Below are 23,596 nucleotides of genomic sequence, written 5' to 3' on the forward strand. Positions count from 1 at the left end.
GGCTCCTTGGGTCTCCTCCATTCTCATTCATCCTAACTTCTCCTTTGAATAAAGAGAGGGAGCTGAGTTCATTCTGGAAAGGGGTGGCTGTCCAGGCTCTAGGAGGATGTATAGCAGAGCTAGCCCAGAAGTGGGCTTACTGGCAGCAGGTGCAGTTACTGATTACGTCCTTTTCACTGGCTCTGGATCCTTCTAAGGCTTTGGACCAAACGAGGAAGATTCATACAAAGTTTAGCACACTACCTGCTATATCAAAAATGTTCTAGAAATGGTTACTATTATGCTCAGAAAGCCTGAGGAAGGGAATGCCTTTCAGGCATTTAAGGAAAAAAAAAGAATTCAAATACAAGTACAGTTAGAAGCAATATCCATACTATGTGATTATATCTGCTAAGTTATGGGGTATAGATTCCATGAATCTAGCAAAAGAAGAGACAGCTTATTCCAGGTACTGATCTACAAGTACCACAAAGGAGGGAATAACTTAGTGGAGAAAGCCTCTTTGCTCTGTCTGTGAGGTTAACAGGCCAACCCCTTCTATCAGCCTATCATCTGCCTAACACACTCACTGATGATCAACAAGCTCTGGTTCTGATTGGGAGTCCCCAGCCTAGGCAAGGAAGTGGGTATGCCTAAAGATGCTACCACTAACAAATGCTATGTTCATATATATGTGTATTCCCAAAGGAGCCATGTCAGCCAAAATGTGGGATGAAATAACTCAGATAGAAGCTCAGAACAAGAGTTTGAAGGCAAGCATACATTTACCTGGCTTAATAAAAGACCATCCCAAAGGCACACACTCTTGTTCAAGGGAGCTGGCATTGAGTCTTTTGGCAGAAGATGTGGCATTGGTGAGAGATTAGACCCAAAAAGAGCATTCTGAAATTGCACTGAGAAATCTCCTGGGCCAGCATTGCATGGGCTCTTGGTCCTGGCAATGTGGTGCTGGATTAGGAAGTGTAGAAGAGCCAGATTGGGGTGAGGGTAGGCTCTTACACATCAATTGTAAGTGCCAGGTGCTGGTAACTCAGGGAAAACTTCCTAAATGAAGATGGAGGCTGTAGATGTTTAATCACCTCAAATAAACTTATATTTTCTGTTCAGAGGCTGCCAGTTAAAGTAAGGTAGAAGAAGAGACTATCTGGCCAGCAATGTGAAGGAAACATAAAATAGAAACGGCGAGAGGCTGAACTTAATTTTGATCAGTGGCATCATTGTTTTGGCAAAGACTAAAGAAGCTGCAGGTGCTATGGGTATAAGTTTAGTTAGTTAGAGGAAGTTAGTTAGAGGAAGGGGTAGGGACCAGGAAAGCAATTTCAGTCACTTAGTCAAACCAACTGCTGAATCAGTCTTTGAAGCTGGGATTTGTCCAAGATGTTAGGGCCTTTAAATTTTTATTCCCAGTTTCTATATGTCCCTTGGTCCTGATAGATAACACCTCATCTTCTACTTTGCCCTAGCAACCCTAAAGGAAGAGAGAAACAGGCAGGTAAAGGTTAGAACTGGTTTTGATAAGACCTGTGAGCCTTAGAAGGCCTTCTAAGTTAATAAGAGGGTCTTCAGGTGTCAAATCTAGGAAGATGAGAAACAAACTGCTCAATTTTACAACTTATTCCCCCCCTCCATTTCTATTTCATTTTTCTTTTTTTGGTCCGGTTGTAGGGCCTGAACTCTGGGCCTGGGCGCTGTCCCTCAGCTCTTCAGCTCAAGGCTTGCGCTCTACCACTTGAGCCACAGCGCCACTTCCAGCTTTTTTTTCTTTTTGCTTATGTGGTGCTGAGGAATCGAACCCAGGGCCTCATGAATGCAAGGCAAGCACTCTACCACTGAGCCATTTTCCCAGCCCTCCCCACCCCCCATTTCTATCTCCCAAATTTGAAAGCCTTTCTGAACCTTTTACCTCTTTCATTGGCCAGGATGTTGAAACTTGGTATTAAAAAAATCATTTTTTAAAATGTTTTCCCTTTTCTTCCCTTCCTTTTCCTTGCCTTCCCTTTCCCTCCCTTCCATTCTCTTCCCCCTTCCCATCCCTTCCCTTCTTTCTTTCTTGTGCCACTTACTGGGGCTTGAAATAAAAGTCTCATAGTCTTTTTTTCTGGTTAATTGAAGATAAGTGGCTCATGGCTTTGTCTCTCTGCGCTGGCTTTAAACTATAATTCTCAGATCTCAGGTCCTGAGTAGATAGGATTATAGGCATGAGCCACTAGCACCTGGCTTTTCATATGTTGTTTTCCCTTGGTCATCCAAGTCCATATAGACACCTCTTGTAGTATTGCACCATTCCTGTGACCATGCCCTGGCAGAAACTTTTCTTGCTGAATACCAAACCAACCAACCAAACTTGTTGCTGGTTTTGATGTATTGCTCCCAGGTGACTCAACCTGTGCCAGACTCATATGGATACCCAATGAATTGTACTCTGCTAATTTGTTCTTCCTTTACAATATGTTATGCTTATAAATACTCCTACCACTAAATAAGAGACAATAGGTCCTTACTTTCACCCAGAAACTGTTATAAGTTATTTACATGTATCTTCCCTTTTCAAGAATGAACAATATTTTGTACTTTTATTTGTATCTTATACTTTCTAGATATACAGATAAATGTATCTCCAACCAGAGGAGAGTCAGTGTCTGGCTGGTTTAGAAGTACCTGAATTGTAACACTTTTGAAGTTATCGCTACAGAACATGCTTGCACAAGCTTAAGAGGTGAAGTCTTCCTTGTTTCCTTCAGAACATGGTCTCAGGAAAAGTGATCTCCTGTCTCTCTGTGGCAAGAGTACCAGGGTTATATCCCTGATTATATTATGGGTCTTGAACATGTTAAAAGGGAAAGACAGGTTTCTCTGCCAAAGGTTAAACCCTGGCTGGTGTCTGGAAAAGTAGGTTCGGCTTTCTTTATGGTGGACCTCCCATAGAGTATATAAAAGGAGGGTTCACTGGTATCATGTATAATGTGTTCAAGGTTCAAAAGAGTTCTCTATTGATGGATGGCATACAATTTATGTATGTCTCAGGGATGCCTCAAGCCCATGTTGATAGGGCCTTTGCACAAAATGAGCAACCTAGCCAGGCCATGCCCTTTTAAGAGCACAGCCAGCAGTTTCTAGGGTATTGTGGTCCTGGACATGTTATAAGCAAAGTAAGTTTCTTGACCCTGTGGCCTTAAGCAGCTGGACTGGAAGATTGTTGGGGTTTGCGCATGCTTGCACACAGGGATAGATCAACACTAAATCAAGCAGAATGATCACATTGTTGTTTCAATAGCAGTGGCCTCCACTCTGTGCTCCTCAGCTTTTCAGACTTCTACTGTGCTTGTACATAGTTAAACACATTGGCCTTTGATCACTGCTGATGGCCAGGCCCCTACCAGAGTGGAATATTCACAACAAAGATTCACAGAATATACCCAGCAATGTTTAGTGGGCTGGCCACACATAGGGAATTTTTATTGTTGTTGTTGCTTACTTTATTACAATTTAAATGGCACGCCAATCAACAAATAAATATTCTTTGACTTTTACAATACTAAAGAGATGCCTGGGGGAGGCCTGTCTTTTTATTCTAATTTCCAGGCACAGAAGAGTGCAATAAAAGTACAAATACATGCACACATGTATGAGCCAGGCTCTGTTCTAAGCACTTTTTATATGCTATATTCCAAACATCCCTAAGGGACAGGCATGGATGAAGGCAGGACTCAAACCCAGGAGGTCAGTCTTCATGCAAGGTAAACTGAGAAGGGGTGGTGAGGGAGGGAACCTGGAGAAGAGAACTGAATGTGGAGACCCAGGGCCCAAAGACAGTGCTGCTTCTGACTTACTGCTCAGAGGAAAGTATCTTTTTTTTAAATTTAATTTAATTTTATTTGTGAACATACTGTACAGAGGGGTTACAATTACATGGGCAGGATAATGTGTACATTTCTTACCAAGCATTGCAGCCTCCTCCTTTGTTTATCCTTCACATCCCTTCCCAGCCTCCCCCCTCTCCCCCAATCCCAATCCTTCTCCTTCCCCCACTCCTTCCCTCCCCCCCCCTGCACCAACGTTGTAAAGCTCGTTTTCGACATGACAACTTGTACTTCTCATTGTTGCAACAGGTCCACCTGTATCCTTAAACGACTTGTTTTTCCCCATCTCCTCCACAAGTTATACTGACATCAAATATAGTGAAAGCAGGGGTTATACTGTGGGGGAGGGACATACAAAGCAACAAAGAGATAATCTTATAAATGCGTTAGAAACACATGCATGAAAGAAAAAAAACATTAAAATACATATCTAAGGGTTCATTTTCCTAACATCACATTATCTGACCTTTTCTGCTTGACTCATACATATACTAGCTATTGCAAATAAGGGAAACCATGGGGCCTATGTTTCTTTGGGCCTGGCTTACTTTGCTTAATATAATTTTTTCCAAGTTTTTCCATTTCCTAACAAATGGGGCAATGTCATTCTTTCTGATGGAGGCATAGAATTCCATTGTGTATATATACCACATTTTCTTGATCCATTCATCTACTGAGGGGCATCTGGGTTGGTTCCAGATGTTAGCTATGGTAAATAATGCTGCAATAAACATAGTTGTGCTGGTAGCTTTAGTGTGGTCTTGTTTGTAAACATTTGGGTAAATGCCCAAAAGTGGGATTGCTGGGTCATAGGGGAGCTCTATGTGGAGTCTTTTGAGGAACCCCCATACTGCTTTCCAAAGTGGTTGAACAAGTTTACATTCCCACCAACAATGAAGTAAGGTTCCTTTCTGTCCACATCCCCTCCAGCATCTGTTGTTGTTAAGTTCTTGATTTTTGCTGTATCTCAATGTTGTTTTGATTTGCATTTCTTTTATGGCTAGGGATGTTGAACATTTCTTCATGTGTCTATTGGCCATCCTTCTTTCTTCTTCAGCGAAGTTTCTCTTTAAGTCTTTAGCCTACTTATTTATTGGGCAGTTGTTTCTTTGTGGATTTGTTGTTGGGGGGTTTAATTTTTTGAGTAAGAGGGAAGTATCTTATACAAGTTTGCCATCAAACTTTTCCAGGATAAAGGAGAGAGCCACAGCCACTGGTTGTTATTATTTCCAGTGTGATTTCTTTGCTATGAGCTTTGCAGTCTCCAGGAGAATGGAATGATTGGTGATGAGTTAAAAACTTGGAATATTCAAACACAATTATCTAGGTTTGGGGGACCATCGGCCAGTCACCTGAATGTATGGCATGGGCACTTTCTAAGGCAATAGTTCTAGGAAAGAGAAGTGTGTCATCTTTAGGACCTTTGAAGTTTTACAGCCGTCATTTTCATTCCTTTCATTTTGATGGAGATGAGTTGGTTATGACTATATTCAAGAGGGAGGGAAATTTAATGCTGGCTCTCCATGGACGATTGCCAAAAAAAATCTGTGGACATACATTAAAACCACCATAGAGATTTTCCAAGTAATTTCATTTTAGTTTAAAGAAAAGTTACCTGACACAGACAAGACCTAAAGTAGGTATATGTGGCTTTGAATTTCTGGAAAGAAAACAGGTGTTTGAGCCAGGAGAGGCAGAACAATAGAGAATAAGTGCTAGACTAGATGAGTAAATGGCCTGGCCCCACTTCTACCCAGATGTTGTCTCTGGAGAGAGGTCATCTGACTATGGGGCTGCTTTGCTTTCCTTGCCACTAACTAGAGAAGGTTGGGACGGATGAGGTCTCAGGTCCCTAATGAGGACAACAGCTTGCACTGTTTGTTGTGGTTCTGTGATTTTTGAGGACTTGTATGTTTCTCGGGTCACTGTCAAGGTCTCTCATAATCAGACAGCATCTCTGTTCACTGGCACATGCTTCAGGAAGCTGAGAAGCTGGAGGTAGAGGTGGGATGGGGGAAGGAAAATGAAAGAGGCTGGATATGAAGGATGCCCAGGAAAAAGATGATTTTTCAGCTGTTGGGATGCAGAGATGGGAATAAAAGGTCCCAGGAGAGAGCCAAGGATGGCAGGGAGCTCAGTGAGATTTGGCCCAACATTTAGAATGCCAAGGGTAATGGTACAGCTTCTAATATACTGTTTTATGTTTGAAAAGTGGTCTACCTTCACTTTATATTCATAGCCTTCCCTCCTAATAATCACATAACATTCTTACTATATTTAACATTTAACATTCTTGCCAAGTATAAATTGATTTAACATTCAGTTTAACATTCCTACCAAGTATAAATCAGGAAGGAAACAGATGAATGATGTTGCAGGGTCAATGTTTAGTGATTCATTTCTGCCTTCAAGCATGTGGGGGATGGGGTGGGGGAGGTGGGAGGGAGGGTCTTCTGTATCAGTGACTGCTCAGCATCCTCTCTTCTTCTGGAAATGGAAGTGAAAGAACGAGAGAGCTCTCTGGCTCTTTTCCACCCTCAGCTCTAGCAAACCCCATTGTCTCCTTTACACAGATGAAAAGACAGAGATAGATGTAAAAGACAGAAACAGAGTTTGCTGTTCCATAATACTTCAAGCAGTGTGGGTCACCCCAGGTCACCGAGGCACATACTGCATCCTCAAACATTTGGGCCATTCTGGCTCTCTGGCTCAGCCTGGAGGGGTGGCATTTTGAGAAGCATGAAGTTCGCATTCCCAGAGGAAAGCTTGGAATGAGGAAGACTTGGACAAACCCTTGGGAGTCGAGATAAAACAGGCAAATGTTTGGGATGGCTTTGTTGTTTGTGTGTATGTGTGTTTGGGGGCCCATCGCTTGCCAAAATCAAGGTCATTTCTGCATATTTGTTTGCTGAATATGAAACTCTCCAAAGATTACTCTTCATATTTGTTGAATCTGAAATGAAAATGACTCAACGGAGAGGATAAACAAGTTCTGAATGGTCTCTGGATTCAATGCATGGCTTTAAAGCATGGGGGATTTCTTCCCCTTCCCAAAGACTAATCTTCACACACATACAAATGCCATGTGCAGTCATTTACATACATACACACACACACACATGTGTGTGCACCTAATCCAACTTGACCCAAGTCCCTTTGTCTCATTTTTCCTCACATTGTAGCTTTTCCAGGGTCCCACCCTTTCTTGCATGGAAGGCTAATCTGTGTTTAGGTGGAGGGGCCTGGGCTGCAGGCCAGGGGTGGTTTTCTAAGAGAGCCAACACTTCTTTTTGGTCCTTGTATATGCTCAGTGACATGACCTCTGAAAGCAATCTGAAACTTTGTTATTCAGCAAAGAAAGGATCGCTGAAGATTATTCCTATCTGTTGAATCTGGGAAAACAGACTAGGAAGAATGACCCCTGCTCTATCAGACATACTCTGCTTTGCATGCTAGTTGTATTACTGAAAAGTTGGGTATACAGTAGAGTTTGGTATATTGAGTTGTATTTGGAATGTACTGAAAGAATTAGCTAGTTGAAGGTCCTCAATATTGGATCCCTTTGTAAAGTGAAGAATTGTTTTGGTACTGTTGGCTACTCATTCAATGATTTATGAGTTTGGTAAGTAGACGGAATGCTTTTGTATACCAAATGTTGTTTTAAATGTCTTGTGTGGAATTTGTTATCCAAAATTATCCAGCATTGAACCCTTCTGCAAAGAACTATTCTGTAACAGCTCATGATTTACGAGTTTGGCAAGTTCAGATATTTCTTAAACTGGGATATTCTTTGAGTTCTGTTTCAGACCAAAAGATGTTTTTGCTAATATTCAGACACGGGGAATAGGACCTCTACTCCCTGTGAATTGCTACTCTAGGAAGCTGGGAGGAACTGAGGTAGTTAAATCTTTCCATTGTGTTAGGGCAAAATATCGTAAGGCTTGCCTATTTTGCTTATTCTCCATATTATCATGGGGGAGAAAAATAAGCTTAGGGAAAGTAGGAGAAAAGAGGGCAGGGGTAACAAGATTGACAAGAAATGTACTCATAACCTTACTTATGTCATTGAAACCCCTCTGTACATCAACTTGACAATTAAAAAAAGTTAAAAATGAGATTATTGGGCTGGGAATGTGGTTTAGGGTAGAATGCTTGCCTAGCATGCATAAAGCCCTGGATTTAATTCTTCAGCACCACATAAACAGAAAAAGCCAGAAGTGGTGCAGCTCAAGTGGTAGAGTGCTAGCCTTGAGCAAAAGAAACTCAGGGACAGTGCCCAGGCCCTGAGTTCCAGCTCTAGGACTGGCAAAAAATAGTGGGGCTATTTTTCCAAAGGGATGTTAGCTATTAAAATATGTATTTAAAAAGATGTTTCTCTTTATATCCATGCCATCTAAATCTATCATATCTATCTATCTATCTATCATCTTTCCCATTAGCTATTTATCATGTGTTGTCATATATACATACACACACACATATATATACACATACATATATGTGTGTATATGTATGTGTATGTATGACATTGCAGAGAAGCTTGTGTCTTAGACCATAGAGGGGCTGCATTCCCACTGACACAGAAAGCAAAGTCCTGTATGGAGATTACTGGACTTCTGAACCAGGTGCTAGGGAGACCTGAACTTCCTGCTTACCATTTCTCATGTAGAAGCTCAAAAATATTTTAGCACTTGTCTCTTCAGGTTCCTTGTTTTACCCCTTACATGATCACTAGCGTGAAGTTTGTCATTAGGGAAATAGTCTGTCTTCCTAAGGCAGCTGGGGAAGAAAAAAACATGTGTCTCAGGAGTTGATAAACTGCAGCTATAGGAGACCCAGGACTGACAAGGAGCAAATCCTTCTGTGAGCAGATGTGGTGGTAACTTGATCCAGCCCTGACTATACCTCATGGAGAGGCTATTGGGGGCTCTTCCGTGATAATTCATAAGAAACTGGGTCTCCTAGGCATTTTTTCACTGCTAATTTCATGGTGTGGCTGTAAACAAGAAAATTGCAAAGTGTATGTAAGGCACACTGTAAGTTTTTATAGATATGTACACACTTTATATATACATATCTGACCTTCTGTTTTACTTCCTGACTTCTGACAACTCTGACATTCTGGTATAGGGAGGACTTGAGATGGACAGTGATCTATTTCCAATCAGATATTGCAAAGTTTATGGGAAGTCCTGAACCACTGTTTCCTCTGGAGTCAATTTGGAGTATTCATCTATCCTGGCAAGGAAAGTGGGACTCTTGACTACAAAGGACAATTCTCTTTGAGCCACATGCCCATTGATATTCCTCAGAAAGTGTTTGGCTGTGGGTGTAGAAAGACTGGATTTGGAGTCAGAGGAGCTGGAATCAGTACTAACCATGTCTTTTTGTGAGCCAGGCAAGTCTAAATTAACTGAATTTTGATATAGAGTGAGACGATTTTCTTGACCTTAAATGACTTGTGGGATGACCTGATAGGCAAATAAGTCAGAATGGAAAACTGCTGTAAGTGACCTTACTTTCCCACTTTTTGAAAGGGAGATTGCATTTCCTTTCCACAAGATTGCCGTGAGACTCGATGATGTAATGCATTTCTAAGGGCCTAAGGTCTAAGGTGCAAAGATAGAAACATAGAAGGAAAAATTCTCTGGAGTTAATTTCCACTTTGTTCATATTCAAGGTGGACCCACCATACTATCTCAATATTACAAGTGACACTTGATGTTTAAGATATGTTCTCATCAGGCTGCTGACTTCAGAGTTGATTGAAAAGCACTTGACATTCTGATAGCTTGTTGCCAGAAATAATGTTTTCTTATTTTTGTCTGAAAAGCTAATGTAACTGTTATTAATAAGGAATGCATTTTTCCTTGTTAAAAATCAAAACATTACAAGTAGGGCTAAAAATCTCTTGATCACCATTCAAAATCTCCCTTGCCAAATACTACAATCCATCTCACAATTCTACTTATGAGGGAACCATTTCTATAGGCATGGTGTTTAATCTGCTCGATCTTCTATGTATATATAAAAGTGTGTACATATCTATAAACAGTGTGCCTTACATACGCTTTGCAATTTTCTTGTTTACCTAAAAACATGTCACAGATTGCAAACCATCTAACAAAATATATCTCTAACTTATTCTTCTTTATGATTGTCTAGTATTTCACGATAGGAATATACCACAATTTAGAACATTCCCCAATGAATTGACATTTTCTCAACTCAAGTTTTTGTTCTTTGAAAAACATATTTCAACACACTTCTTTATGCATGCCTCGTTTTGTATACATACATCTTTCTTTGGGGTAAATAATAGTAAGTTGGGTATATGGACAACAGGGTCTGTGCATTTTTGTTTAAATTATCTTTTAATTTATATACTCAATGGCAGAGCATAGGACCAGGCATTTCTCTACGTTATTGCCAGATTTCATGCATTTGAAAATTTTGCCAACCTATTGGATAGGATTGGCATCCAGTTACTGCTTTAAAGTTTGATTTTCTGACTCCAAGAGAGGTTAAATATGTAGATGTTAACTAGCATTTTATTGTTCCCCCTGCCACTCCCATTAAGTGCTTTCTACTTGCTTAGCCTATCTTTTTTGGTAGCACCTGAAAGTGATTTATAGTTGACCACTGGTGGCTTGCTCCTGTAATCTTAACTGGTCAAGAGGCTGAGATATGAGGATCATGGCTCAAAGCTGAAGGACATTGCCTAGGCCCTGAGTTTTCAGTTCGAGTACCAGCACACACAAAAAGTGATTTACAGAGATTTTTTTATACCAGAAGTTAATTTTGTTACACAGTTTCAAGTATTTATCTTTTAGTTGTCTGCCTATTCAGACAACTGTCTCAATGAAGTGTTAAAAAATAATCACTCACTTCAGTTATGGATTTCTTTTCAATTTCTTTTTAGCACACTTTCCTTACCCTTTGCATATAACAAAGTATCCTGTATTTCTTAAATGCTTTTAGAATAGTTTTATCGTGTGTGTGTGTGTGTGTGTGTGTGTGTGTGTGTGTGTGTATGTGTGTGTGTGTGCGTGCGGTGTTTATGTACTAGTACTGGGACAACTTAGGACTTCACTCTGTTGTTTAGTCTTTTCACTCAAGCCTGGCATTCTACCTACCCATTGAGTTTCTCCTCCGATTTTGGCTTTTTGCTACTAATTGGTTATAAAAATCTTGTGGATTTTTCTGCTTAGGTTGGCTTTATATTATGATTCTCAGATCTCTAGGTAGTTAGGATTACAGGCATGAGGTACTAGCAATGGGCAGTGGTTCTATATTTTCATCTTGGAATGTTTATTTTTTCTAAGTATGAATAAATCTTTTCTTTTTGCTTGGCTGGCCTGGAAGTGAAAAAAAATCAGAGAAGAAGAACATGAACTCATAATGTGTGGCAGGAAATAATTCACATTTAACATAGAAGGATCACACAACACTAGAAGTATTGCACTTTTCCTAAGTACATCTAACATGAGCCAACAGATAATTCATGTAACAGCTACAGTAACTTAATGGAGCCTCTTTCACCAAAAAAAGTATCTGAGCAGGGACAGGTTAAAAATGTTAGAGTTTCCCAATTGATAAATGATAAAATGGGTAAGGGAATATAAGGTAAGGGAATATTCATCCATTCATTAGTTCACTTTGTAAGTATCCATCACATATATAAATATGACATATGTATAAATATGGAGAGATAAAGAAACAATCAGAATGATAAGTATATAGTTAGAATCCACTATTGTTTTATGTAGATGAATCATGTTTAGTAAATGTAGTAATCAAGGGAGTCCAGGAATGTTTCACTGAGAAGTATCATTGCATGGAAATTTCAACTAGAGGGAAGAAAAGAAACTTTTTGACTGAGGCTCTCAGGCAGAAGAAAACAGGGGAAAGAAATAGAAGCCCAGTGAGATTGACGTAGGAAGATCAAGAGGGATGGCTTTGATGAGATAAGAAGGGGCTAAAAATGATAGCATAAAATAATAGAATTGTTTGCCATAGCTAAGGTACGAATTGATATAATTATGGAATCAACATAATTAATTAAACAGGACTCCATAAATATTCACATAGTGAGACCAAAGGAGGATATTCTTAGGAAAGGATCACAAGGGCTCAATAGGTAAGTGCATATGATCATATAAAATGATGCTTATCAAAATGAAGTCCAAGAAATGGAAACACAAGGTATTTTATTATACTGTTAGTGGTTCTTGTTTTTTCTTTTCTTTACTCTTCCCCCCCCTTTTTGTCTCTGTTTTTTAATTTCTTTACCCTTTGTCTTGTAAGTTTATCTGATTTGGGAAAGATAAGGGCAAGCACAGAAACAGTGGGACCAAGGATGAACTAATTCAGCAGTGATAGTCACTAGACACTATTTTGGAAATGAACTACAACTTTGGAAGGGAAAAGTGAGTTGGGAGGGAAAAAACTGGGAGAAAATGAGGGAGAGGGTGACACTGGTCAAAAAGAAATGTTCTCATGACCTGACATGTAATTGTGCCTCATCTTTACAATAAAAAATGTTGATAGAGCAAAATAAAAGCAAATGAACAGGAAAGCACAGAATAACAAGGAAGCATATGGATTTGGAACTAATACAAAGTCTAGGTGCACAATCTTGACAGTATTGAAGAATTTTATGGCCTCAGGAATTTTATGGCCTGTCCTTGGACATTTTGTCTGATGTTTTTCTTATGAATAAACTGGGGTAATGATTATTTAGTAGGAAGAACACAGATATTTGCATTATATCAAGGGAAAATATGTCAATATGACTTTTCAGTGTTGACCATGACCACTTGACTTACTGGTAATTTTCTCATTTTTGCAGTGAAAAGATACTTTTTTTTTTTAAACTCCATTTCCATGCTGTACCCTTTGCAGGAAAGTTATATGCAATTCACAGTTTCGGAGTTGGTAGGAGAGAAAGCAGCTTTGACCTTCCTCCTTATGAACAAATTAGCTACATAAATCGTGTGGATTTCTTTTGCATGGGAAATGCTCTATTCTCTATTTATTTAATCATTTGTTTACATCAGTGTGGACTCGTGGGTATTTATTTTATACTCTGGGTCATAATCCAAACTGTACTTTATTTTATTGTTGAAGTTTATCTAGCTTTGATTGTTTGGAGATCTTTCAATTGGGTTCCTCTGTCTCTTTGACATACTCCAACTTTAAGTGTGTGTGTGTGTGTGTGTGTGTGTGTGTGTGTGTGTGTATGCATAACTTCCTCAATTTCTGGCACTAAAGGTTGTTCCAGGCTCATTTTGCACGTTCATGACTCAGTCTTAGAACAAGACATTTCTTCCCCAAAATTCCTAGTCCCTTTTATTAGAGAATAGTATTAGAAACCAAGATCTGGACACTAGGTTTGAGCATTGTCACTGGATGCTGATGGCCAGAATGGTCACTCTGTTGCTTGTAGGCCCTCTCAGCTAATGAGGGATATGTGTATTTATTAACCTGTATATAGAAATAACTATAAATATTTCAATATGTAATCACCTCTACCTTTAATAAGCTTACTCTGAGTTCATTATGTATGTTCTTATGTAATGTATTACCACCTGATCATTCTGAGAAAAGTAAAAACATAAACATAGGCTGGGTACCAGTGGCTCATGCGTATAATCCTAGCTACTCAGGAGGCTTAGATCTGAGGACTGCAGTTTGAAGCCAATCTAGCAATTAACTAAGGAAAAAGCCAGAAGTGGAGTTGTGGCTCAAGTGGTTGAGTGCTAGTCTCGAGCAAAGAACAACAACCACAAAAAGCTTGGGGACAGTGCTCAAACCCTGAGTTCAAGCCTTTGGACCAGTACACACACACACACACAAAATACACACACACACACACACACACTCCAAAAGAAACCCCCCCCCCCAGAATCCCAATTATTACTAGAGTTAATCAGGAGAAATCTTGAACTTATATATCTTGAAATACAAATGGATTAAAATTGTTGAATGTTTTTCTTGGTTTGATATTGTAATCAGTATTGAAACTGTAAGAAGCATCAGCTGACATTATAAATATGTTTCACTTTACTATTACTCATTACTTAAGAATGTATTTATCATACTAAAATGTCATTACCTAAGTGCAGATTTGCTGGTTTTAATTCCATGAGTATATAATCTAATGGAACTTGAAATTTCTTACACTAGGTGTTACTGGTATACTATTCAACTTCCAAAGTCTGTAATTTAAAGTTCTAAATGTAGAAATAAACACTGCAAGAGCACAGAAACAGCTGTGCAAACTGTGTTCCCTCATGTTGGTGGTATCTGACAAACCCCTTTTCTTCTTTCCTTTCTGGTTCCTTGAAATACTGGTGGATTGCAGGCTCCAGTTCCAGCACCATCTTCTGAGATGATCCTGATTACCAGAATGCCTTTGGTGCTGCTTTTGTTGCTGCCTCTCTGGAGTTCCACGAAAGCTCAGGTTAATCCAGGTAACACAGCTATCTGGTGGAACACCAGCTGCATGCTCATGCCCATGTTTAAGTGCTGCTCTTGGGAAAAGCCCTGCCAAGAAGGCAGGTCATAGCTGGGCTCCAGTGGCTTATGGAGGTTGAGATCTGAGGATCGCAGTTGAAAACTAGCCTGGGTAGGAAAGGCTGTGAGACTCTTATCTCCAATTAAACACCAGAAAACTGGAAGTGGCACTGTGGCTCAAGTATTGAGCTGAAGAGCATCAGGGACAGTGTCCAAGCCCAGAGTTCATGCCCCAAGACCAACAAATGAAGAAGATGATGATGGAGAAAGAGGAGGAAGAGAAGGAGGACGAGGAGGAGGAGGAGGAGGAGGAGGAGGAGGAGGATGATGAGGAGGAGGAGGAGGAGGAGGAGGAGGAGGAGGAGGAGGAGGAGGCAGGTCATTTGTTCGTATCTCCATGGTGAAACATTGTCAACTCAGAAATATAAAATAATATACTCCCCCTCTCTCTATTGAATATTGTGAAAGAATTACTGCTACAATATTGTGAAAGAATTACTGCTACAAGAGAGTGTTAAGGAAGTGTATTTTTTAAACTGGAGAGGGAAGAAACAACTACTGCTTCTTTATCTTCTGCGACAAACAGAAGGACAGATTTTAGATAACTTGGGGAATTCTGCAGGTAGCTTATCAGCAGTTTCAGATTGTCTTAAGCCTGGATTTTACCTGGATGTCTTGGTATCCTTCTGAGCATCTGCTCATGTGTAATCCCAGTCACACCGTCTTTCTTGTAGCGTGTGATCATGTGCAAACTAGATGTGTTACGGAATCTGTTAAGCTGGAAGGCTTTTTTCATTATATATATTTCTAACATTAACCAGAAGTATTACAATACTTATACAATAATGCAGTTCAGTTGCCTCTCTAGACTCAATCACTTAAAGTAAGAATTTGTTTTGTTTATAAGCTTATAGTTTGATGGCTTTTGCTGGGCTTGGTTGGATTGCTTGTTGGACTCTCTTGGTTTACTAGTGTATTTCTGAGTCAGTTGACTATTGGCTCCTCCTTTAGGGCCCGGGCTCTGATGACCAGGACAACTTGGATGTGCTTTGCTTTATCATCCAGCAGACTGGCTTGGGTATATTTACATGGAAATTGTTCAGAAAGAAGGAATGTGAATGCATTTTTTTCAAGTCACTACCCTAATCACATTTGTTAACACCTCATTCATTGATCAAAAATAAGTGCCCAGCCTCAGAGGTGGGGAAGAGAATAGAACATTTACACAGTAAATGACTAGATATGTTATACCCAGGTCGCAGGACCCCCACCAAGAAGACCACCAAGAGTCAGACTTTACAGCTGTTTTAAGGTTTTATTTAAACAGGCTGCAGCTCAGGCCTCATCCTATACTCCAACACAGTGGAGCCTAGGAGGAGAGCCCCAAGCTAAAGATTTTCAGGGTTTATAAAGGCACACAACCAACCAGGTGTTTGGATTACCACCATGTGTTGCTCTGCTAGAAACAAGCAACAAGTGGTCACTGCCTCAAAACTTTAACCCTTCATTCCCCCCCGCCTTGACTTATGGTCCTGAGACACAATCTTGTGGCTCCAGCCCAAAACTAAACTCCAACAGCTCTTGATAGTCCCTCTCTGACCTTAGCCATACTATTAAACAACAATACCAATAACAATCAGTTCATTTTTCTTTTCTTGAGGCGTATGCGGAGTAGTTGGGTAGGATGCTTGGAGACTTCCCATGTTTCCCCATGGTCTTCCAGGGCAAAGGGGTCAACTGGTCTGGCATGGGAGCAGTGGACCCAAGCAGCAATGCCATCCACCTTAAGGGCAGTAGGTGTAGCCAGTCGCACCATGTAAGGTCCCTTCCACTGTGGTTCCAGAGATCTCAAGTTGTGCCTTCGAACAAACACCCAGTTCCCTGGTTTAAACAAATGGGAATAGAAGCAGAATCATATAATGCTCTAAGCTGGGGCCACATACTCTTATGCAACAGCTGTAAATAGTCAAGCTTACACAGAAATTCAGTATCATCCAAATCAGCAAGCAATTCAGTCTGAAGGCTAGGGATAATGGATGGAGGGTGTCCATACATCATTTCAAAAGGAGTAAAGCCAAGCTGATAGGGTGAATTTATTACTCTAAACAGGGCAAAAGGAAGGAGTGATACCCAGTCTGCGCCAGTCTCCAAGGCCAATTTAGTTAAGGTCTCTTTTAAAGCCTGATTCATTCTTTCTACCTGCCCTGAACTCTGGGGTCTATAAGCACAGTGCAATTTCCAATCCATCCCCAGTGCCATGGCTATTCCCTGACTTACTTTTGAGATGAAGGCTGGTCCATTGTCCGACCCAATGGTGGATGGGAAGCTATACCTGGGTAGGATTTCTTCCAGGATCTTCTTAGCCACGACGTTCATGGTCTTATGTTTTGTTGGGTAGGCTTCAACCCATCCTGAAAATGTGTCTACAAAAACTAGCAAATATTTTTTTTTGGGTCCGGTTGTGGGGCCTGAACTCTGGGCCTGGGCGCTGTCCCTCAGCTCTTCAGCTCAAGGCTAGTGCTCTACCACTTGCGCCACAGCACCACTTCCAGCTTTTTTCTTTTTTCTTATATGGTGCTGGGAATCGAACCCAGGGCCTCAGGCATGCAAGGCAAGCACTCTACCACTGAGCCACCTTCCCAGCCCCAAACTAGCAAATATTTATATTCAAATTTTCCAGTTTTAATTTCTGTGAAGTCTACTTCCCAATACACACCTGGCCTATCTCCATGGAGGCGAGCTCCTTTTGTAACTGGTTGATTGGGGGCATTGGTGAGCTGACAAGCTTTACAATTTTTAACAAAGTCCTCAATGAGTTGATTTCCTTGCCTAATTTTTACTTCTGAGTGTCAGAGTAAATCCTGCATTCTTTGGGTTCCCATGTGAGAGACCTGGTGGATTCTCAAGAATCCCCTTGCCCAATCTTTGTAGCAAGATAAGTTTCCCCTCACCAGTTTTCCACCAGTCTTTGTTTCCTTCTCTGTCCGGGGGTTTATAGGCCATGGGAATTTTCTTTATTTACTCCAAGTCTTCTTGGGAGTACTGAGGCTCAGGAGGCAAAGCTCGTGGCCCTGGGTCTAGTAGAGTCAGTACTTCCACTCTGGGCTGGAGGGCCACCTCCTTAGCTGCCTGATCGGCCAAGTTATTTCCTTTGGTTATAGAATCAGTTCCCTTTTGATGGCCAGGGCAGTGGATAATGGCAATATTTGCTGGTTCCCATAAGGCCCGGATGAGGCTTAAAATTTCTTGTTTGTTTTTATTACCCTTTCCCTCAGCTGTCAGCAGCCCCCTCTCTTGGTAAATGGCTCCATGGACATGCACGGTGGCAAAAGCATACCGACTATCCATGTAAATGTTTAGTCTCTTCCCTTTTCCCATTTGTAGGGCTTTTGTTAGTGCCACTAGTTCTGCTCTTTGTGCAGACATTCCCGGGGGGAGTGCTTCTGCCCACACTATCTCAGTGTCCGTGGTGACTGCTGTGCCCGCATACCTTTTCCCATCTTGAATGAAACTGCTGCTGTCTGTGAACCAGGTATGCTCAGCATGTGATAATGGTGAGTCCAACAAGTCTAGCCTCTTTTCCTTGGCACGGTCTCTCTTTTCATGCTCATTTTCACATTCTCTGCCCTTCCTTTCCTGTCTTTGCTCCTCCATCTCTCTCTTATTGTAAACCTTTTCTGCTATGGCTATTAGATCCCTAATAGACTTTTCACCAAGTCTGTCTAGAGCCTGCAACTTTCGCTTTATGTCTGGTGCAGCTTGATTTATATAGGCAAACATAATCATCTGAGCTGACTCCTGGGTCTCAAGATCATATTGACTAAAAGCTTCCATGAGCCACTCAACATATGCTGCTGGACTTTCACTTCCTCCCTGTCTTACACCATAAACCTTGGCCATATTAGTAGGTCGGCAAGCTGCTGCCTAGAGACCTGCCAACAGAGCCTGGCGGTAGACAAGGAGTCGCTCCCTACCTTCAACCGTATTGTACTCCCATGTTGGTCAGATCTCAGGAAAGTAGGCAGCGATCAGGGCAGGATCTGCGATGGGTGCTCCTGTGGGGCCAGGGATATGTTTCCGGACAGCCTCTCAGATATGGTCTCTCTCTTTGGTGGTAAAAAGGACCTGTAAAAGCTGACTGCAATCATCCCAAGTGGGCTGATGAGTAAAGAGAAGAGTTTCAAGCAAACAAATTAAATCCTGGGGTTTCTCAGAAAAGGGGGCATTTTGCGTACACCAATTGTATAGATCACTGGTAGAAAATGGCCAATATTAGAGTTGCTGTTGACCATCCGCATCCACAGGACCTACGGCACATAAGGGAAAAACAGCTGCAATAGAAGGGGGGTTGATCCCATGGCATCGTCGAGTAACTGGCCCCTCAGAAACTTTAAGGGCAGGTGCCGAGGGTTCGATAGCTCCCTCCTCCTCTTGATCATTCTCAGGTTCTGCAAAAGGAACCTGGGAAGGGGAGTGGGGGAGGAAACATTTCTTCTTCCAAGTTATCTCCCTGAAAAACCGGGGGTACCTTTTCTTTTCCTCTTTCTCAGTTTCTTTCTGTAAGTCTAGGGGCTAAATGGAGTGGTGCCCATGGTTTCCAGTCCTGTCAGTCATACAGTCCAAAAAACAATAAACAGTACAAACAAAACACATGCAGGCCTGACAGGAAAAAAGCTTACGAAGTGGAGATCTCCTGAATTGGTCCGCTGACTCCTGTCATGGTCGGGTTCCACACCCATGCCCCACAGCAGAAGGAGTGGACCCACAGTGGGCGAGTTGGGCCTCAGTTAGGAGGCCCTCTTGGTCAGTTCCAGCCCAACAGCGAACCGACCCCCACCCCACAATTCACACGGCGGGGTTTCAAGGACCCCAGCCCCACACAGCAGGGTTCCAACTCCCCCCCCCCACATGATGGGATTCCAAGAACCCCCGCCACACATGGCAGGGTTCCAAGGACCCCCCCACCCACCCCACACAGCAGGGTTCCAAGGACCCCGCCCACAAGAGGATCTGGGACTTCTCCCAGTTCCTCCAGGGTTGTCGTGCAAGTGCATCCGATTCGACAACCCTTTACGAATTGGAGCGGCCGTTCTCACAAAGGAAAATGAAAGTAAAACAGAAAAATGACAGGACAAGACAAATTAACAAATACAGCTCTGTATTACCTTTGGAGTCTTAGATCTGGGGGGTATTTGGGGGATCCTGGACCAGCCCCCACTAATATGTTATACCCAGGTTGCAGGTCCACCACCAAGAAGACCACTAAGAGCCAGATTTTACAGCTGTTTTAAGGTTTTATTTAAATGGGCTGCAGCTCGGGCCTCATCCTACACTCTGACACAGTGGAGCCTAGGAGGAGAGCCCCAAGCTAAAGATTTTCAGGGTTTATAAAGGCACACAACCAACCAGGTGTTTGGATTACCACCACGTGTTGCTCTGCTAGAAACAAGCAACAAGTGGTCACTGCCTCAAAAACTTTAACCCTTCAGATACAAGGCTGGCACTCTACCACTTGAGCCACAGCTCTACTTCTGGCTTTTTCATGGGTAATTGAAGAGAAGTACCACATGGACTTTTCTGTTTAGGATGGCTTCAAACCATGATCCTCAGATCTCAACCTCCCAAGTAGATAGACTTACAGATGTGAGCTACCAGCACCCTGCTCATGGACTTGTTTTTAATAACCTTAATAGGAATTTAATCAAATTCCTTAAAAATCCATCAATTATTAGTTGAATAAATTCAGTGTTTTGTTCCTTTTTTGTAATAAGCTTACTTGGTACAGTTCAGATCTTCATTTGCACAGAGTTCTTTCCTTTTTCTATTATGTATTTCACTCACCATAGTTGAGGTTTGGTGAACTCCATACCTTATGCTTTTCTAGATAGGAAAATGAATAGAAGTAACAAGATTCTCCCAAAAACTTAACCCAGGGGTCTGAAGTCCTGGGAACCAAACCAGCAAACTGAAGAGCTGATGTAAATGAAGAGCAAAAGGACAACTGACTTCACTCCACTGACTGGGCCTATGACAAGTTTTGTGCTTGGAAAAGTGGGAAGAATGGCAAACCAGGCATTTCAGACCTTGTGGTAGAGCCTGCTTGGACTTTTATACCACACTTCCCTCTTCCAGGAAAAGTAGTAACTTGCTACCTGTTGAGAGCCTGAGGTGAAGGATCCTCCTTTGGTGGCTATAATGTTCCCAGTTTATGTTCATTCATATGTTGACCTGTCTGCAGTGCTATTGGAAATACTAAGGTTTGACAGTAAGATAGAGCTCAAAGAGGCCAGGTAAAAAGAGGAAGGAAAAGCATTTGAACTTTAAAAAAGACACAGAGGTAGAACAGGGAAATCAAGAGGATGAGGATTATTATCAATGAGGTAATTATGGGAGAAAGCTGCAGTCCAAGTCCCATCATTTGGGGATCTTCAGTGTGTGTCAAATGTTTTGTAACTGGAGGCTTATCTTCACTCAGTAGTGTGATGTGTTATAGCTTTCTTCCTAGGATGCAGATTTTTTTTGTTCTTATAGTTCAATGAATCCTGGTACCAGGACATTGTATGTTTTACATAGGCAATATGCTTCTTTGGGTCCTCTTTTAAGATTGTTCTCCCACTTGGTGGATCCTCTTGATGTGTTGTCTGGGGACAGAGGACTTTATCATGATGTGGTGACAACATGGTAAAATGAACAGAGGATGTCATTGTGATTCAAGAGGTTAAGATTATAGATCCATCTCTGTCACTATCTAACTTTATGGCTTTAAGTAAATCTCTGTATCTATTTTTTGGTACAAATAAGAGTTGCCTGTTGCACTAATGAAGTATTCAAGACAAGCCGACTTCATTAAAAAAGAAGATTCTTTTAGCTTACAGTGTTAAAAGTTTAAGAGCATGGTAGATGGCAGTTGTAAATGATTAGGAAGTCAGAAAGTGTGGGAACACATCAGACTTTTTATAACAATCCTCTTTTGAGAACTATTATGAGAAATTGCCTTACTCCTTCTTTTAGGATAGGGCCCTCAGTGACCTCTGGACTTCCCACTAGCCTCCCCCCTGTCCACCTTAGTGTTTCCATCAGCTCTTACGTTGCCACACTGGGGAACAAGGCCACTACATGTGGAAACCTTGGGGACAAACAGAATCCTATCAGCACTCACAATCCTGGTTTATAATGTGCAGATAAGTTTCTTTTCTGCATTTCACAGGGTTATTAGGGAGGACCAAATAAAGTCATAATGAAAGTGAGGTGTTTTTGGAAAGTAATATGCAAATACTGAGCTGTAATTTATTGTTCTGAGAAGAGAAGGGAATTAAATTTACCTAAAGACCACGAAACAGTAGTTTCTTAGAATTGGATGATGATAGAGGAAAGAGAAAAGGAGTTGCTAGGAGGCATTATAATCTGATGTCTCCAAGACAGACTTGAGTTGCCTAAATGGTAGGAAGTCTTCTAACATCCCTGAACTCTGGCCATTCAGACTCCAAGGAGATGCAGTGCCTTGTACCCAAGCTGAGTGTATCTATTAGAGTGAGTTTTTCCTAAGTAGACTATTGTGCTTATTGGCTTAACTCTTGTTGATTTTAACCAACAGATCTCTGAAGAGCATTGATGTAGCAAGATAGGCCTCCCTGAAGTTTTGGTGGTTTGGACACATACATAATAAAGTAAAACAAAAGTTAAGGCAGTTAAATATTTGAGGGTTGTTTTTATGAGAATAAGTGGGAGGTGATGAGTTGTTAAAAATATGGAACTTTATTTTCCCTCATGATTTGGAGATGTTTATGACTTTGACCTTTATCTTATTTGCTGTGGTGATGACCACTGGTGTATTCATGATCAGTACCTAGCACAGAGTTTAGCTTATATAAGGAGTCACTAAATGTTTGAAGGATGGGGAGAGTTCAGAAGAAAGAGAACTCATACATTTCTGTACTTTTCTGCATTAAAATGCTGCCACGTGAGACTTGATCTCACAAAGATGCTGGCAAGCTGAGAAAAAGGCCATAGGAATGTCATTCCTGTAAACAATGAAGATGCTTTATAGAGAATTACTAACTCAGAGAGGAGGATGAACGTAGGTCTCTGAGCTGTAACTACTAATGCACAACATATCTTCTGATGTCCAAATATGAGGAACTCTGTCTCCTTGCAGAGGTGGAGCAAACTTGGACTACATAGGAGAGTAAGGCCTCGGTCCTTATTTTTAAATTTTTGTACTTTCCCTGCTTTTATTTATAAGGAGAGTATTTTGGTGGTTACAAATAAAGGAAAAAGTGCCTAAATTGTGCTGATCTCTTACTTTGGCATTTCAAGGGAGGAATTAAGAGTCTATCTTTTGAATATACAACCTGCCATAAAGATTTAAAGTCTAACAATGTTCTTTTTTATGTCCAAGTATTAATAACTTACAAAATGATCGATCCTGCCACATAAGGATAACACAGTTCTAGGTGTAGAGACAGAGTATATTTACTCTATACCTTGAAAAAGACTATAATTTTAATTCATTTGTTTGCTTTTCATAGGTTGGAGCAAGGTCTAAGACTGGCAGTATATTTTCTTTTTTGTTGTTGTTGTTGTGAAAATACCATACAGAGGGGTTACAATTACATGGGAAAGATAGTGAGTACATTTCTTATCAAGCATTGTTGCCTCCTCCTTTGTTTCCCCATCATACCATCCTTTCCCCTCTCCACCCCCACACCCCACACCCCCTACCACCACCACCACCACCGCCCATCCCCCACCCCGCCAAAGTTGTAAAGTTTGTTTTTTGATATAACGTCTTGTACATCTCATTGTTGGAATGGGTCCATCTGTAACCCTATTTAAACAATTTGTTTTTTCCCTTCCCCTCCCCAAATTATATCAACATCAAATACAGTGAAAGCAGGGGTTATACCATGGGGGAGGTATATACAAAGCAACAAAGAAATCATCTTATAAATGTGTTAGAAACAATCAAAAGAAAGAAAACAAATTTGAATCCTTATCTTGGGGTTCATTTTGCCTAACATCAACTTGTTTGACAGCTTCTCTTTGTCTCAGACATATACTAGTCATTGCAAATAAGAGAAACTATGGGACCTAAGTTTCTTTGGGCCTGGCTTACTTCACTTAATAGAATTTTTTCCAAGCCTTTCCATTTCCTAACACATGGGGCAATGTCATTCTTTCTGATGGAGGCATAGAATTCCATTGTGTATATATACCAC

General features: G+C 41.1%; 1 protein-coding gene across 1 annotated transcript in view; it reads left to right on the forward strand.

The window, feature by feature from the left end:
* Positions 1-23,596, forward strand: part of Ddr2 (discoidin domain receptor tyrosine kinase 2) — a 117,534-nt gene that overhangs the window by 48,234 nt on the left and 45,704 nt on the right. Inside the window, exon 2 of the mRNA XM_013021761.1 lies at positions 14,227-14,335. Coding sequence (XP_012877215.1) covers positions 14,254-14,335 — 82 coding nt within the window. The 5' untranslated portion in view covers positions 14,227-14,253. The remainder of the gene's footprint in view (positions 1-14,226; positions 14,336-23,596) is intronic.

The sequence above is a fragment of the Dipodomys ordii genome, unplaced genomic scaffold (genome assembly GCF_000151885.1).
Source record: "Dipodomys ordii isolate 6190 unplaced genomic scaffold, Dord_2.0 Scaffold57, whole genome shotgun sequence".
In the NCBI taxonomy this organism is placed as follows: domain Eukaryota; kingdom Metazoa; phylum Chordata; class Mammalia; order Rodentia; family Heteromyidae; genus Dipodomys; species Dipodomys ordii.